Source organism: Falco peregrinus, chromosome 8 (assembly GCF_023634155.1).
Source record: "Falco peregrinus isolate bFalPer1 chromosome 8, bFalPer1.pri, whole genome shotgun sequence".
Classification (NCBI taxonomy): Eukaryota; Metazoa; Chordata; class Aves; order Falconiformes; family Falconidae; genus Falco; species Falco peregrinus.
The window spans coordinates 11,721,938-11,737,285 of NC_073728.1; the positions used below are offsets into that span (position 1 = coordinate 11,721,938).

At 46.8% G+C, this 15,348-nt stretch overlaps 2 protein-coding genes across 3 annotated transcripts in view; both read right to left on the reverse strand.

Moving 5' to 3' along the window:
* Window positions 1-2,035: 2,035 nt before the first annotated feature.
* On the reverse strand, window positions 2,036-4,298 carry RPE (ribulose-5-phosphate-3-epimerase). Of its 2 annotated transcripts, none has more exons than XM_055811759.1 (6): window positions 4,119-4,298; window positions 3,898-3,977; window positions 3,677-3,816; window positions 3,289-3,423; window positions 3,035-3,121; window positions 2,036-2,593 (listed from the first exon to the last, which is right to left on the reverse strand). In XM_055811759.1, the coding sequence occupies exons 3-6, from the start codon at window positions 3,812-3,814 to the stop codon at window positions 2,471-2,473; spliced, it is 483 nt and encodes a 160-aa protein (XP_055667734.1). In that variant the 5' UTR covers window positions 3,815-3,816; window positions 3,898-3,977; window positions 4,119-4,298; the 3' UTR covers window positions 2,036-2,470. The 2 variants fall into 2 exon arrangements, with proteins under 2 accessions (XP_055667734.1, XP_055667735.1); XM_055811760.1 differs by having other exon boundaries at window positions 4,108-4,266.
* A 3,538-nt stretch (window positions 4,299-7,836) lies between these two features.
* The window catches only part of UNC80 (unc-80 homolog, NALCN channel complex subunit), a 129,877-nt gene continuing 122,365 nt past the window's right edge, over window positions 7,837-15,348 (reverse strand). The window contains exons 62-65 of the mRNA XM_055811761.1: window positions 11,090-11,171; window positions 10,490-10,601; window positions 9,046-9,263; window positions 7,837-8,211 (exon numbers count right to left, since the gene is read on the reverse strand). Coding sequence (XP_055667736.1) covers window positions 7,945-8,211; window positions 9,046-9,263; window positions 10,490-10,601; window positions 11,090-11,171 — 679 coding nt within the window. The 3' untranslated portion in view covers window positions 7,837-7,944. The remainder of the gene's footprint in view (window positions 8,212-9,045; window positions 9,264-10,489; window positions 10,602-11,089; window positions 11,172-15,348) is intronic.

Genomic DNA, 15,348 nt, shown 5'->3' on the forward strand with positions numbered 1-15,348 from the left:
TTGTTGCTGAAACTTTGCTTTATCAGAGAATTGCAACATCTAACGGTCCTGGGGTTTGGTTGGCCCTGTGGATACCACACAAGCAGCTCCCGGTTTTCCTGTTGGTGCTCAGTTCAAGTCCTGCCGGCTATGGTGCTTCCACTATGGGGTTACGTTACTGAGCATGGGAGGACAGCCCTAAGTAGACCCTAAGAGGTAACTTCTGTTAATAGACAGAGGCAAGAAACTGGAAGTCTTAGGCACTAAAAGAACTGTTACTTCCATGGATGCTCTGTGGTCACTAAAAAAAAAAAATTAACCTTAGATGTGTAAAAAGCTGCTGCAGCAGCAGCCAGCTCCATAAACCCTGGGTGGGATTTAGACAAAAAGAAGCAATTGAGTAGTTTTACTGTGTGTGTAATTTCTCTCTCCCACAACACTCCTAACTCAAGAGTCAATACGACAAAGTGACTACAGCCTCCGAAAGAAACCATACCCTTACGGCTCTGTGCTCTGAAATAGGCACAGTACCATCAATTAGCTACCACGGCTTTGGGATACCTGTTCCCCACAAAATTAATCCGAAAAAAAAAAAAAAGGGGGGCTGTCTGTGGTAAAAACAGTTTGATTACCCTTTCAAACCAGCTTATGGTCAACTGTAGGAGGCAAGGATACTACAGCTGTTATCCTACTGCTTTCAATAGCATGAAAGGCCACACTTCCAAATCCTAAACTAACAGTTCATAGCCCATTTGTGGCTGCTTGGCCTGCATCTTAGATACCAGAGCCGCAACAGTTTCTCTACGCACACTGTATTAGACCCTACACAGGTTCTTCCCAGAAGTATGAACAAGCTGCTTTAACACACCTGAGAGCCATACAGCCTATGACCCTCCCTAGCCAAGCTTTCTTTTGGCAAACCTCTTCTGAAAGATGTCTGGTCCAGATGACTCCATTTTTCTTCTGCTAGGTCTCAAATGAGTTGCAAGTGGAAACAGGAAGCAAACACATTTGTTTACCTAAACAACAATTAACCACCCAGGAAAAAGCAGTAGTTAAGCCATTTCAGATGCCTGTCTGGATTGTTTGAACTAGCCCTGGCTTCTCCTGCTGAACAGTGGCAGTGACCCACACTGCAGCGCAGCCATCTCCTTCCACAGCCACCGAGCAGAGGCCCCCCTGTAGGACACCACGCGGTCTGGGCATGGAAAAGAGTGCCTCAGCGTTTGGTAGGTGACACGTGCCCAGCTTTGCTGCAACGACAACAGATTTGACTTTGGCCTTGTGGAAATGGACTGGCTGCAGCTGGGGAGCTTCTGGCCTCTTCCCCTGGGGCAGCAGACTGTTTGCAACCCTTCTGTAATTACAACTTAAAGGGAAAAATACCATGCGGAATACCATGAAATATTAAAGGAGTCAGCAACGCTAATTAGAGCCATGGGAGGCAGGTCTATCTAAAATGACCTGCTCAGGTCTTCCTCTACTGGGTTGTAACCCCAACCTTCACGTGCCCAAACAGGCCAGGCTGTGAAGTCAACCCGAGCAAATTGAAGGTATGAGAACTATTTGGCTTCCTAACTAAAAGCAGCATTAAGCCCTTCTACAGAGCCATCTCCACACAGTGCAGTTCAGACTGCATACACTGAAATCTCTTCAGCAGACAACGCCCCTGTGTGTCGCTATCTTAATCGTTTGCTCAAGCACACCTACAAACTGAGAAGGCTGTAGGTCGAGATAAAGTTTTTTAAACTACGTAGGGTTTTAAAGCAATATTCTTGCATGGAATCCCACCACTTCCAGGAATTTCAGACACAGCTGTCTTACCTTCTCATTTACCTTTCAAATAGCCAGTTATTTCCCATTCTGTGGCTGGGTACAGATGTTGCACTGACTTGTCTGATGCTTGGCTTACACAGGCTACTTCAATGCAGGAAAAGCAAAACAGGAACATTTCTAGCATCCGTGGGATTTTTTAGCCCTCTTAAACTGCATTTTTCCCAAACTTACTCCCCAAACCACTTGTTTTTGACAGTCAGCTCAAAGGAGACTTACCACACCAAGGGAGGGGTGTTTAATGCAGACAGTGGAAAAGTTTTGTAGGAATGCACAGATCAAATGACAAGATACAGACAGCAGAAGGCAGTTTGATTAGAGTCCTCCACAAGAGAGATTGCTTGTGGTGATGCTACACTCTTCTAGCAAGCAAAAAACCAACTGACTGAAGTTTAGTTCGGTCCCATCAGCGTTATAGGTTGTGCCATAAAATTAGCCTCCACAGAATCAAGACAGGTTCAAACCATTGCATTTCCAACCTTGAAAGACAGCCAGAATGTTTTTCACTGCCGCTTGCTTCATTGCAGTGAAGGAACAATTCCTCTGTTCAGCAGCAACAAGTTTCCATAATTAATGTTCATCCAGCCCTCCCTTACGCATGAGAAACAAGGGTTCTCCTGCACGCACAGAGCCTTCTTGAACACTGCTTGGGTAGGTCTCATCGATCCAGACAACGCTTCTGAGCTGCTTCTGAACACACATTCCTCAGAAGATTGATCACAGATCTTGGATCTGCGCTCTTCATAATAGCACTGCCAGATACAATCATATTTGCACCTGCCTGAAAGACATTAAACACCCACTCAATAACACAGAACAGATCCACTTGTTACAAAGAGTTTTTTCTTGCTGTGAAGTATGTAAGGAGGTGGTGAATTCTAGGCTGGTGGGCAAACAGAGCGCTTCTTGTGGGACAGTCGTAACATACCTCTAACTACAACCACAAATCAAGTTCAGAAAAGACAGCTCTTCCCCAAATAGGAAATTTCTACCTGAACATACAAGAAACACACAACTCTTCTGGCTTAAGGGAGGCTTCTATAGCCACTATTAAAAAAGGCACAAGATTAAACCTCAAGTGGATCTTGTTATTAAGCGTGCTTTACTGTTCCCTCCAAAAACTAACAGTCAAAACGCAATTCCTCCTCAGCTTTATTTTCCAAGGGACAATTAACTCTCTTTGCACAGCAACTGAGAGTGCTGCTCCGCTTCAGCCTCTTACCTCTGCGCACTTGTGGATGGTGTCAGGCCCGACTCCTCCATCCACTTCAATATCCAATGAGGGAAACTGTGTCCTCAGCCACTGAACCTGAGAAACAGCATAAGAACAGCTGGCACCGAGACCCACACTCAGCTGCTACAGTTACGTTTACCTTCTCACAGGCCCAGACAAGATTTATTCACTTCATAGCTACGCTCCATCCTGTTAATGAGCTTTAAACTCTCAATAATTAAGGAGAGAGAAACCTAGTTTACCTTTGGCATCATATCTTCCATAAATTTCTGCCCTCCGAATCCAGGTTCTACCGTCATCACCAAAGCCATGTCTATCTGATTGGCCCAAGGTGCCAAGTGTTCAACCGTCGTGCAAGGCTTGATCGCCAGGCCAACCTGCAGGAGAGGAGAGACAAATCCAAGTGCACCTTACGATGACAGCAACCTCGGCGGGAGCTCAGTACAGGCACCCAGGAAAGCAGTTATGTGCCTGGGCGAGTGCAGTAGCAACAGCCCGCTCCAGGTGAAGATTCCTGACCTTCTGGGCCAAAGCGGAGGCCCGACGGCAGGCACAGAGGGCTGGGGCCAACCCCTGCGCGCCCGAAGCCGGGACGGCGGGTTTCCCGCGCCAAGCCCGCGCTCCCCTCACCTTCATCCCGTTCTCCCGAATGTCCTTTATCAGCGCCCCGGGATTGTCTGTCGCTTCCAGGTGAAAGGTGTACTGGTTGGCGCCGGCGACAGCCATCGGCTTCACCCACTGCTCCGGCCTGGCGACCATCATGTGCATGTCTGGGGGCGGGGGCGGCCGTCAGCGGGGCGGTGGGCGGCTGCCAGGCCCGGGCCCCCCGCCCCCCGCCGGGCCCCCCTTACCGAAGAAAGGCTCCTGGCCCAGCTGCTTGCGCAGGCTCTCCACGACGGGGTGGCCGAAGGTGATGTTCGGGACGAAGTGTCTTGGGGCCCAAGAGAGAGACCCGCCCGCCCGCCGGTTACGCCCGCCCGGGGGGGGCCGGGGCCGCCCGCACCCTCGGGCCGGCCGCCCCCCGCGCCCCCGGCCCGGCCCCGCCCGCCCCCGGCCGTTACCCGTCCATTACATCCAGGTGCAGGTAGTCGGCGCCGCAGTCCAGCATGCGGCTGCACTCGGCGCCCAGCGCCGCCAGGTCGCTGTTGAGGATGGACGGCCCGATCCGGCACCCCGACGCCATCGCCGCCGCCCGCCGCCGTCCCGCGCCTGCGCCGCCGCGCGGCCTGCCGGGAGGGGCGCGCGCCCCCGCCCCGCCGCTACGCGCCGCAACCCGCCCGCCGCCATCTTGGGCCGCGGCCGGGGCGGGCCCCGGGGCTGGGTGGGGGGAGAGCGGCGGCTGCTGCTCCGGCCGCGCCGCGCTGAGGGGGCAGGTGGCGCGGGGAGGCCGTGAGGGGCGCGGGGGCTGCCGCCCGCCGCTAGCACCGAGGCCCGGCCTGGCCGGCCCCGCGGCTCCGGCGGAGCTGCTGGCTCTGTGGCCCAGCGCTAGAGCAGGGCCGCTTCTGGCGCTTGGGAGGGCACCGGCCCCGCCGGCGGCCGCCTTCGGGCGAGGGGCCCAAGCAGCGGAGGGGCAGCCTGCTTGGGCAGTTGGGTTTTTGTAAAAAAAATCCCCGACACTATATTTCGTTCCCCTCGAGACCCTTCACGGGCCGCTGCGGGCCCTGCCGGGCGCGGGCACAGGCCCCGGTGGCACCCCAGGCGTGGGCTGGGGCCGGTGGGTGCTGGTAAGGCACCGACCAGGAGCAGAGGGGTGCGTTTGAACAGCGCTGGCTGTACCTGCGAACAAAATAGCCTCAAATAGCAGCGTATCAAAGCCCTTTAGAGAGACCGACCCAGTGTTGCGCAAGAGGCTTAGACACAGAACTCTCCTTTTGCCGTCACTCCTCTGTATTTAGTACTCGGGACAACATTTGCATAAAAAGCTGAGGCGATGGGACGGACCGACACGCTGACAAGACTTGTACAGCCTGGACAGTTGTTGAACGTGACATGCACTTAAGGCCTCTTAACACTATTTAAGCAGCATCATTTGTCTTCACAGCAGAAATACACCAGTTCTGTTAACAGAGATACGGGAGGAAAGCACAAAACCAGCCAAGTACGTCAAATGCACCTCATTAGGACAGTATCAAGTGCGACGGATGTGCAAGTAAAACATGAGAAAACAGACTGACTGGTCTGCCTGTCTGTTCCATCTCTCCACAGTCACCCAACAAAAATCAAAGCCATCTTCCTGGCCACCTGAATAAAACTAAGTTACGGGTTACATCATTTATAAGCAGCATTGATTTCTAGCAGGGTAGACGTTAAAAAGAGGCGTTTTAGTCCTTCCTATGGCTTACTACTGTGGATTCACCGGTGACAGTGGGAAACCTGAATGGAAACATTTATCATACATACTGAATTAAATGAAGTAAATCACAGTTATATTGTCATTGTTAGAGTGGAGTACCGTGGTGAGGCATCTACCTCTTTCATTAAGGAACATGCCTCCTCCTCATTTTCAGCAGAAAAGGTCACTATAAAACGCACCATGAATTCTCTATGTGTGGTGTCCCAGCGGTTTACTCGGCTCAGGTCTAAAACTCTCCTCCCGCACCCAACTACCAGTAACCCAGCCTACCTTGGGATTTGAAAGGGAAGCTGTTTTCTCATTTGTGCATCACTTAATAATAAAACTTAGCATCTGGAATTTTGCAATTCTTTGAGTGACCTCCAAGCTAGGAGCTAATCCAAAGCAGCCTCCTACAGGTAGCTGGTGCTGGCTCCAGTGCGCTGAGGAGATAGGAAGCAGTACAGCATGTTTTGGTCAGCAGAGTAAGCAGTTTGTCATTCAGGACACACACTGAGACATTGCCATCTTCACCTAACCATCGCTCTTGCAAAAGCCATGTACACTTTAAAGTTGCATTAAATGTGTGTGTGTGTGTGTGTGTGTATATATGTATGTACACACCCCTATGGTGATACAGGTGGTGCACTATAAAAGTAGTTGCCTTTTCAGCCCTGCTTTTCCCCAGAGGTGCTGAAGGTGTCCACCTCTCACCAATGCAGGGGTAGCAGAGCATGCCCAGCACGCAGGGCCCCGGGAGAGGGATGGCTTTTGCTGTCTTCAGAGGTTTAAGGGGTTGAATTCCCTCCTCAGACTGGTGCGCCCAGCTCCTGTCAAATTTGAGCGTTTGGCAAACACCAGACAGCACGGCCTGAAGGCTGCTTGGGTTTCAGTGGGCTGAAACCTGCTGTCAGGTGTACGGTTAATTTTCCACGCAGCAGTAGAAACTGCATGCTGCACTACAGCAGTGAGGCAGCCGTTTGCATGGCAGGGTTTTAAACAGCTGTTTCAGAGCTGTTGAAGAGAGATGCCAGTCCTTTCTTTGGAGATGGGTAGGAGGATATCATTCTGGCTCCTCAGTAAGGCGGTTTTATGATGTGTGTGTCCAAATTACAAGCCCTCGGGAGACAAACTGGTAATTAGCACATTTTACAGACTCTCAGGATGATCTAAAACATTTTCCTCTGCACAATAACGCCATGATTATAAACTGTATTCTTCTAGTGCAAGCTGAAAAAGGCAGTATATGATTCCCAAAGCACAGGGTAACTTTGGGCGTTGCTTATGATTTCATGGTTTGTTTCACAGCTGTTTTGCAGTTTGCCCGTAAGAAGCTAATGGCTAAGTTCACATTTCAGTGTAATTCCGTGATGCTGCAGCATAGCACATAACTCGGCTGTGACTTCAGCCGATCCCCCACGGGGATCTCCACCTACGTATAAATGTCACATATATCTCTCTCCCTCTCTCTCTAATACTTGCAGCCGTGAACATTACGTACATAAAATGGAACCTTTTTAAATACAATCTCAACATGCCAAAAATAGATTCTTTCATCAAGTTTCTGCCCTGCAATATCCATCTTTGTTTACAATGTACATATATATTTATATTTTTATATATAGCAACATGAAAATACCATATATAAATATTTACTCTAAATCCCTATATGTGAGGACATACGACAGCATCAGTGGAGCAGTTGCTAGGTACCAGAAGGTCCATGCATTCCAGATGCGGGTTTTTGGGTTTTTTTTTAAGCTGTGGAGATGAATTACTGGGTACATTTAAGCAGGGGAGCATGGACTATGTATACCATCTGCAGACCACTCACCCCCTGCCCATCTATATCTGTGCAGAGCACGTGCATTCCTTCTTATGGTATGTACTGTATTTAGTTTTACAGAGCAAATATTTTTGTAGCACAAGGGCAATATCTTACAGAGTGGAATGAAACCAACAGACAAAAGTAAATTCAACCACAGTCTGCAGTGCCCCAAAACAAAACAAAACAAAAAAAAAAAAAAAAAGAAAAAGGTCTAATTGCTCCACGGTGCTTCTCATTGCTCTGCAAGTTAGAAACGATGGTTCCAGGCTTGTGAAAAATCAAGCTTTAGACGGGTACTTTTTGTCAGTGTTTTCACTGTTGGTACCAAGGTGTAAGAGCCTTGGATTCAGCTACTATATAGCCCTCCTCTCAAAACTACTACAAAAATAAATCTTGGGCACAATCTCAAAAGAGGCTTCTCTGCTCCGTCTCGGACAGTCCGAGAGCCCACTTACCCAACAAGGCTGCTGATCACAGCACGTGGCTGCCAGATCAAGGTTTTATGGACCACAGATTTGCCCACACACCCCTACCCTGAGAATTTTGTACAAATTCTCTGCTCCTGCCGTCTTGCCCTGAACTGAAATAGATTTCACAAACAGAAATGTACCAGTCTGTAGCAACTGGCTGTTTTCAGATAATAAAGTGCTCTTGTTTAATTAGTTACTAGTTAGCAGGGAACTCCAAGGAGAAGGCACACTTTCATTTTCTCCTCCCACTCCTGCACTTCCCCAAGAGTTAAACATGAGATTCATCTAGGTCAACGTCAGTCTCCCCAAGCTCCACGTGCGTGAAGCTGAAGTGAGTGGCCAGCAAGGGGTTCTCCATCCCGTTGTCCTCACTGATGTGAAGGACAGTGTCCCCATGCTGCAGCAAGCTTGTGGTCTCAAGGCCAGCGTAGTCGTCGGTGTCAGAGAGCTGGGTGGGGGGGGTGCTTTGTGCTGTTGTTGGCCAGGACTCCAAGCCCTCCTCTTTTTCCTTCTCCTCAGCAGAAAGTGCCTCACTCTGCAATTGAGGAGAGCCAGTGATCAGGCTCAGAGGAAGTGGGAGGGAGAGGGGGGAAAAAGCGAGGGAACATCAATAAAATATTTTCTCATTTGGAAATACTGTTTACCATAAAGGGCCAGGCACTTGCAGATTATAATTGCAGAATATATTGCCCCAATGATATATTTTTGCTGGTGAATCAAATTTGCAGCAACGATCAGAAAGGTTATCTGATTTCAGTCGTTAACACATCCTCATTGCAGTTTTTTAAGTGTATTTTCAAGACGGGTGTCTTTCATTTGTTCATGGCAAAGGACAACACCCCCAAAAGACACTAGGTATGTGGGTGTATGAAAGTGAGCTCAATGTCACTGACGTGTTGAAGGGATGACTGTGACTGTCCCTGCACTGTCCTCAGTGGTGTCCAACACAGGAAAAGGTTAGACAAGCAATTTCTTTTGGAATGTGGTGCCTTTGCCAGAGCAGTCCTGAGGTTTGGAGGGAGCTGCTCCTTAAGGATGCATGTCTCAGCGAGCAAGCTGTAAAAACCCATTGATGAAAATTTGCACTGGTGAGCAGGCCCAGAAGGACAACTATATGTGGTGGGAAGATGGAAAAGAAGATGCAGGAAATATATTTGCAAATTAAGAATCATTGCATAGATCGAGAAGTGAACGGTTTGCAAAAGGAAGGGGTCAGACAGCAAACTCAGCCTAAAGAATAGATGTCTTCACCCACCTGTCAGCGTTCGTTACAGTGCTGTAATGCATCGGGCATTTCCCTGTAAATTTGCCCTGCAACTGTGATGAAGCAGCAGGTAGACACAAATGATAAAATCATCAATCACGTTACCTGAGCGGTCTGGCTGTGGAGATCAGCTACAACGATGGCAGGTGAGGAAGTCAGCACAGGTTTGCTGAGAGGTTCCTGCTTGCTGGTCGCCTGGGGGCTGCTGTGGCTGCAGCCCTGCTGCGGGGCTGCTGGAGCTGGAGCCGAGGACGGGTCCCCTGGGGAGGCTGTTGTTGCCTCAGGCTGGGCTTCAGTGAAAGTCACCGACCGCTTCTGCTCCGCTGAAGGGTACAGAGCCCAGAAAATTTAATATTAAAATGCTACAAATTGGGAAGGAAAACACAACAAGAAAAGAAGAGAATCTCTGGAGGTTTAACAACGAAGGCAGGATTCATGATTCATTCCATCTTTATAAGCTGTCTAATTGGAGTCCAGTCTAAAGCCTTTTACCCTGGGCTTCCTCTAAAGCCGCAGCAAGAGTCGGGGATCTCCTGAAGAAGACTCACCCTACCTATCCTTGTCATGACTTGGTGAGATAAATGCCACCCATAACATCTCTCCATCCCAGCAGAACATACTGGATTGAATTCCCATGCGAGTTAGTCATTTTTGCCTTCAACCAGAAAAGGAAATATGGAGATGCAAAGGGCAAAAGGAAATGCAAATATATAAGGGAATTGCCCAAGGTTTTGCAGGAAATCTGAGAAAAGAAATAGGACAGCTGATTGCCCCCCATTCCTGCAGACTAAGTCCACTATTTGGGAATAACAGACCAGCACAGGTTGAAGAGAGCTAGACTGAAATGTCACAGTAAACCCGATACCCCTGCTCCTACTCTTACTTATTTGGGATCAATTTTTATGTTTCAGACATCTCCAGCAGTGCTGTTGCCCCAGCACAGTCCTGGCTGAGTGGTTAGAAACCCAGAAAGTTCACAAGCAACCTTTGCTCTGCCAGGTGTTTCCTCCAAAGTTAACTGCTGGCTTCAGATGGTACGGAATACAAACTCCTGCTCTGCTTGGCACTGCTGACTCCTGGAAACATACGGCATGGACTAGAACAGTCCTATTTTCATTTCCATATGCAACCTTTAAAACTCTGCACTGCTTACAAATGATGGGAAATTTCCTTCTTTCTGTTACTCTCTACAGCAGCTTCAGGTTTTGCACATCTGGAGGTTGCGGACAAGGCATCCTGAATAGAGGATTCTATTATATCTATTCATTTCTATATCTATTCAACTCTCTACACCTCTAGGAGACATCATAATTCACTGTCCATGTGCAGTTCTACCTTGAAAGCCTTTGGAGAAATGATCAAAGTGTTTTGAGGGGGTGATTTTCTGATAGGATATCCACTTAGTAGGAAAAAGGATAAAACTGTGAGGACTTCACTTTAATATAGGCTACTAACAACATACTAACTCTAATTTCAGCTGAAACAATGACATAGTATTTTCTGCTTTCAAATATGAAGTGCTGGTTCTGGAAATGCAGCGCTGCCCTACCGCCAGGTTTTGGTTTTGGCTGGATGCTCCGCCTCGTGGTTGAAAGTCGAGCTCCGTGACGGCTACGAGGTTCGGTTTGAGTTTTCTGACGTGACAGCAGTGGTCGCCGAAGCTAAAAGTTGGAAGAAAGAGTCAGGCTGATGTATGTTCACACATTACGCAATTTCTCTGTAAGGAGAACAGATCGTCATTGTCTAAATACTCTAAATGTCCATTCCCTCTACTTTTAGCAGATACATGTTTTAAGGTTTCCATGGCTCAGACATCTTCTTCATATGAGCTTCTGCGGTTTGTGCCTATTCAGTTTCAGTACTGTATGTAATGCAATGCAGACTGTGTTTGTTTAAAACAAAACAAAAAGCCTGCAGAGGAAGAGATTGGGCAATTCAAAAGAACGTGCACCTCCTCCCTTACGGATTTGTCAGGTCTTACAGCTCCGACTTGTGCTACGGTTCCCACTAACTCAGTGGGCTGTGCTAGTATATCACAAATCGGGTAAAAGGGACATGTCACAACCACAAATCGTTTCGAAACAGACGAGAAAAACCAAGCCAATTCAAACAGCAGGAGAGAAGGCTTGTTCGCTCCCCATGTTCTCACCTGCCGTAAGCCTCTCTTCCGCCCCAGGGGCTGCTGCAGAAGAAGGTTCTGCTGTCCTGGCTCACTCTGCACGCTTGCCACCCTGTTAGATGTTGACAGCATTAGGCCAAGCACAGAAGCACCCGATATAACTAGCAGGTGTCCTGGCAATTGTGGCTAAAATAAATAAATAAATAAATAAACCAACCACTAATGGCACAGTCACTTCAAAGAGCAACACTGTCTTTGAAGGATGGGGGGGACGTGTCTGTTGGGTTGTGGCTTCCGGGGCTTAGGAAAGGGTGGGAGGTGGAGTCATGGCATTCAGGACTTGGCCACGCACAGGTAGCATCCAAATATAAATAACTGCAGATTTCAGTTTTCAGTCATTGATTGATGCATCCCACTGAGCAACACTCACTTCTCTGCATCCTTTGCCACATCAATTAAGGCAAGAATATCAGCTTCCTAGCTCAAAAGCTTTCTTATTTGCTTTCCTTTTTCAAGGACAATATTGTAAAAGCTACTTTTTTTTTCCTCCCAAATAGACTCCACAGCCTCATCACCATTTTGTCATCTGCTTTTAATTTCAATTTAAGTCAACAAACAAAAAAAACAAACACAAAGTGACAAAGGATCCATTCACATAATGGATGCATGAGTTATGTGAACAAGGCCCCGCACTCAACACTTGCAGCCTTAAGTCTTTTTGGGGCTAACAAACAAAAAAGACAAGTAAACATAAATTACATATTATATATATACATAAACACAGCTTTTTAGTTTTTAATATCTTGGCACAAAATATCTGAAAATCTGCAGTAAAAGAATCTTTAGCAATAAAACATACTCAGCTACATACAATCTCATTCTACTATTCAACTGACCATTTAATCTACTTAAAAATATCACCCTCCCCTCGTTTGTATCAAAACACTGTACTCCTCCAAACAGTTAAAAATTGGTCATTTAGCAGACAGCGGTCACAAAACATTTTATCTGAATGAACTACGTCTGAGAGGAATATGGTTACAACAGCAACTAACATTTAGGATGGACGACTTCTAAATCAGGCAGCTGCTTATTTGGGGCAGACTGGAATCCACTGAGCCACACATCCTATTTAAGCAACTTCCAGCTATATCTGGTATGCATTGTTGACGATTCGGTATTACAAACCATTTTGCCTTCGGCCTGCATTAATCTAAAGGAAACCAACATTCTTTTCTCTAGATGTTTTCCTTTTATCTCCCTGGAGCTGCTCTGTACCGCCAACAGGGTGAAGGTTTTATCTCTTGACCTTACAGGAGCAGAGGAAGAAGACAAACCTGAGGACATGGAGGATGTCTATGGAGAGGTTTAAAAAGTTCTGTCTCCTGAACAGCTCGTTCTTTAGTGTGGCAGAAGTTATTTGCCCTTAGAAGGTTTGGTGGAACAGAACATGAGAACTTCCTGATCTGCTCTGGGTCACAGTCGGGTTACCTGACCTGAAAGTCCTATTCCTCCCTGCCTTACCAGTGTAAACTGGCCACACTTTGCACTAAACCATACGCGTGCGTTTCTGCCAGCTCTACTGGGGAGACAATGGGCAACTCCAAGGAGAGAGACAGCTTAAGACCCTGAAGCTGTTTCTCCTCTGATTGTCTGACCACAGCCTAATAATCCTAGGCATGCCCTCAGCAATCTCACCACAGCTGCAGTGGTTTGGGAAAAAAGGAAAAGCTTCTGCAAACTCAAAGCCAGAGCAAACAAGATACGTTTGAGTCCTTTTCTCCCTCAGACAGCAATTCTGAATGAGATCACCAGTCTCTGGAACATCTTTTCCAGCTTTTACGTAGGGTATTGAGATGATTTACACACAAAGCATCCTAAACATCATGCAAACACCCGCCTATGGATAAGCAGAGTCTCAGAGTTACTTCCTGTTGGTAGGACGGTATTCCTGACCCAGACAATGACTGCAGCACACATGACTGGTAGGTTCAGAAGCAACACAGCATTCCTTATTAACGCAAAGAGACTGCACTTAAATTAGCCTTTAGGTCTGTGATCCAGACTACCCGAAATTACAGCTTGTAGACTTTCTTAATCTTCTCTAGGATTACATAAAAACTTGCCCCTCTGAATTTTAAGAAGTTTTTAGAGTAGTCACCAGTATGTGAATTAAGTAGGAATTAGCTGAAGAAAGTCTTGAAAAAATAGTTTTCTATTGGACTGGCTTTTGAGAATACTGCTACAATTTCTGATGAAGGAACAGTAATTCTTAGTTCTGTGAGTGAGGCGACGTAAATATCTGTAGGAGAAAGACTACAGTTATGGTCAGCACGAAACACTGTTCGTAGTGGTGAAACAAACTCATTTCACGTGCATCATGAAAATGCTTTGATAAAGTTGTTAGGAAAAGGGAGTACATGGACTGCATGCGGGCACAGAGGCTGTACATGAGGAAAAACCCAATTCCCATGAAGTAATATGTGCACTGAAGACAAACAATAGGGTGACCAAAAGAAAGGCTGGACTTTGTGTCTTCCTGCTGGAGTCTGGGATTTTCAGCCTGGCTTATATCATAAGTGAAATGAGTTTAGTGAGCTGGTGGATGTTTGTTTCCTTTACCAAATCATTACACAAATTGGTATAATTTGCGATGATCTTATGAGCTGAAATTGCAGATATCTATTGCAGGCAAATGGTGGACCCGAGAGCAGCTGAGTTTTGCAGAGCTGCCCTCAAAACCAGCACAGTTCTGCTGTGGCTGTCTCTTTGCCTTCTATCCCCAAATTCTGAAGAAGGCAAGAGAGAGAGAATTGTAAAGACCGAAAATTTCAGATGAGTGGCTGAATTTTCACATATAACCTTTCACTTCATGAGGGTTTGTGAGGGTTTCTTTTCACATCAAAGAACAGCACTACTGATCTTGTTTCCGTGAAAATTAGAGTGGCAGGCAGACTGCTGGCTCCGTGTAGCCCTCCCTCCTCCTTTTCTGCCTCTCCTTGTTTACCAGACCTGACCAGCAGTATACTGTTTTTCTGGCAGCCTGTGGGACCCAACCGAGGAACACAGAATCAAATGCCATTTCAGCTGACAGTATGTTTCCCTCCTGTGGCAATGTGATCAATAAGAAGGGGGTTTCTGCAGTACATAAGCCAGATTTCTTTCGGAGTATCAAAAGAGAAGTTTTTCCTGCCCACACAAAGATGCTCTGTCACTCTCTGAGTATCTCTGTCAGGAGTATCTTCACAATCGTGTTACTCCCATTACATAGTTAGGGCAGAGACAGGTGAGCAAAAGATCAAACCAAACCAACTTCGTGGAAGCATGTTGCCAGCACTACAAGAAATGACAGCCAGTGCAGTCACACAGTGGGGGCTAAAAGAAATGTTGTCAGGTTGGCAGTTATAATAAGTGATGCTCACGAATTACAAGAAACCATGCAGCCAAAAATATAAGAAAAAAAGAAAGAACAAAGAAGAAAGTAAAACAGAGACAAAGGAAGCAAGGAGTTTAAATGTCGCTTTAAAAAGGTGTACATGCTTGCCACACCATTACGATAGAACATACACACTTTGTGTCCCAAGACATCTGAGTGAGAGGGTTGGTGGACAAAGGCCAGTGGAGAACGGGTTAAAATGTAGAGGAACTCCAGCTCTTGTATTCCCAGACACATCCTTGCCCAGCTAGTGTTAAATCTGCCGTGCGTGCCCTGGCAATGTGAACTCGCCCTGATTTTCCCCATTAGGCACCATTAAGCTAAGGTAGGCATAATGACAAACATTAAAGGGAAATGTGTTTGTGCAACAGATTTCCATTACAGTGACTTCTTGTTCTTCCTTTTTGCTTTGGGAAAATATCCTCTCCTCTCAGATTATAACCACAACAAATCACAACGCTAGACACATATGCTCCTCAGCCCTGTACCCTGTGCTATCTGTTTACTTCTGAGCACTTAAATGCTACCCGCTTCCTGTCTTCCCTGCTTTTCTACATGGCTGGCTCTAAGTGCTGTAGAACAAAGGGAAAGAAACTTTATTCTTTTTTGTGTTTTTCACTATTTATTTAATTTATTTAAAGCTCCTACCTTCCATAGGGGTCTAGCCTCCATATGATTTATTTCTATAAAGAAATATAAATAAAGTCAGTTATGACTAAGCATCAGCTTTGGAATGCAGAAGAGAATCCTGAACAGTTACCATCATGCTCCAGCTGAAATCAAAGTTAAGAAAAACTCAAGTCTTCCTTATGCAAAACTAACACTCCTGATATAAAACCACATTAACTGTCGC

Coding starts and splice junctions, on each gene's coding strand:
- RPE (XM_055811760.1), bottom strand. CDS start 4,229: ATGGCGTCGGGGTGCCGGATCGGGCCGTCCATCCTCAACAGCGACCTG. Junction 3,817..3,897: donor GGGCCAGGAGCCTTTCTTCG/GTAAGGGGGGCC, acceptor CCCCGCCCCCAG/ACATGCACATGATGGTCGCC. Junction 2,594..3,034: donor CCATCCACAAGTGCGCAGAG/GTAAGAGGCTGA, acceptor AATGTCTTTCAG/GCAGGTGCAAATATGATTGT.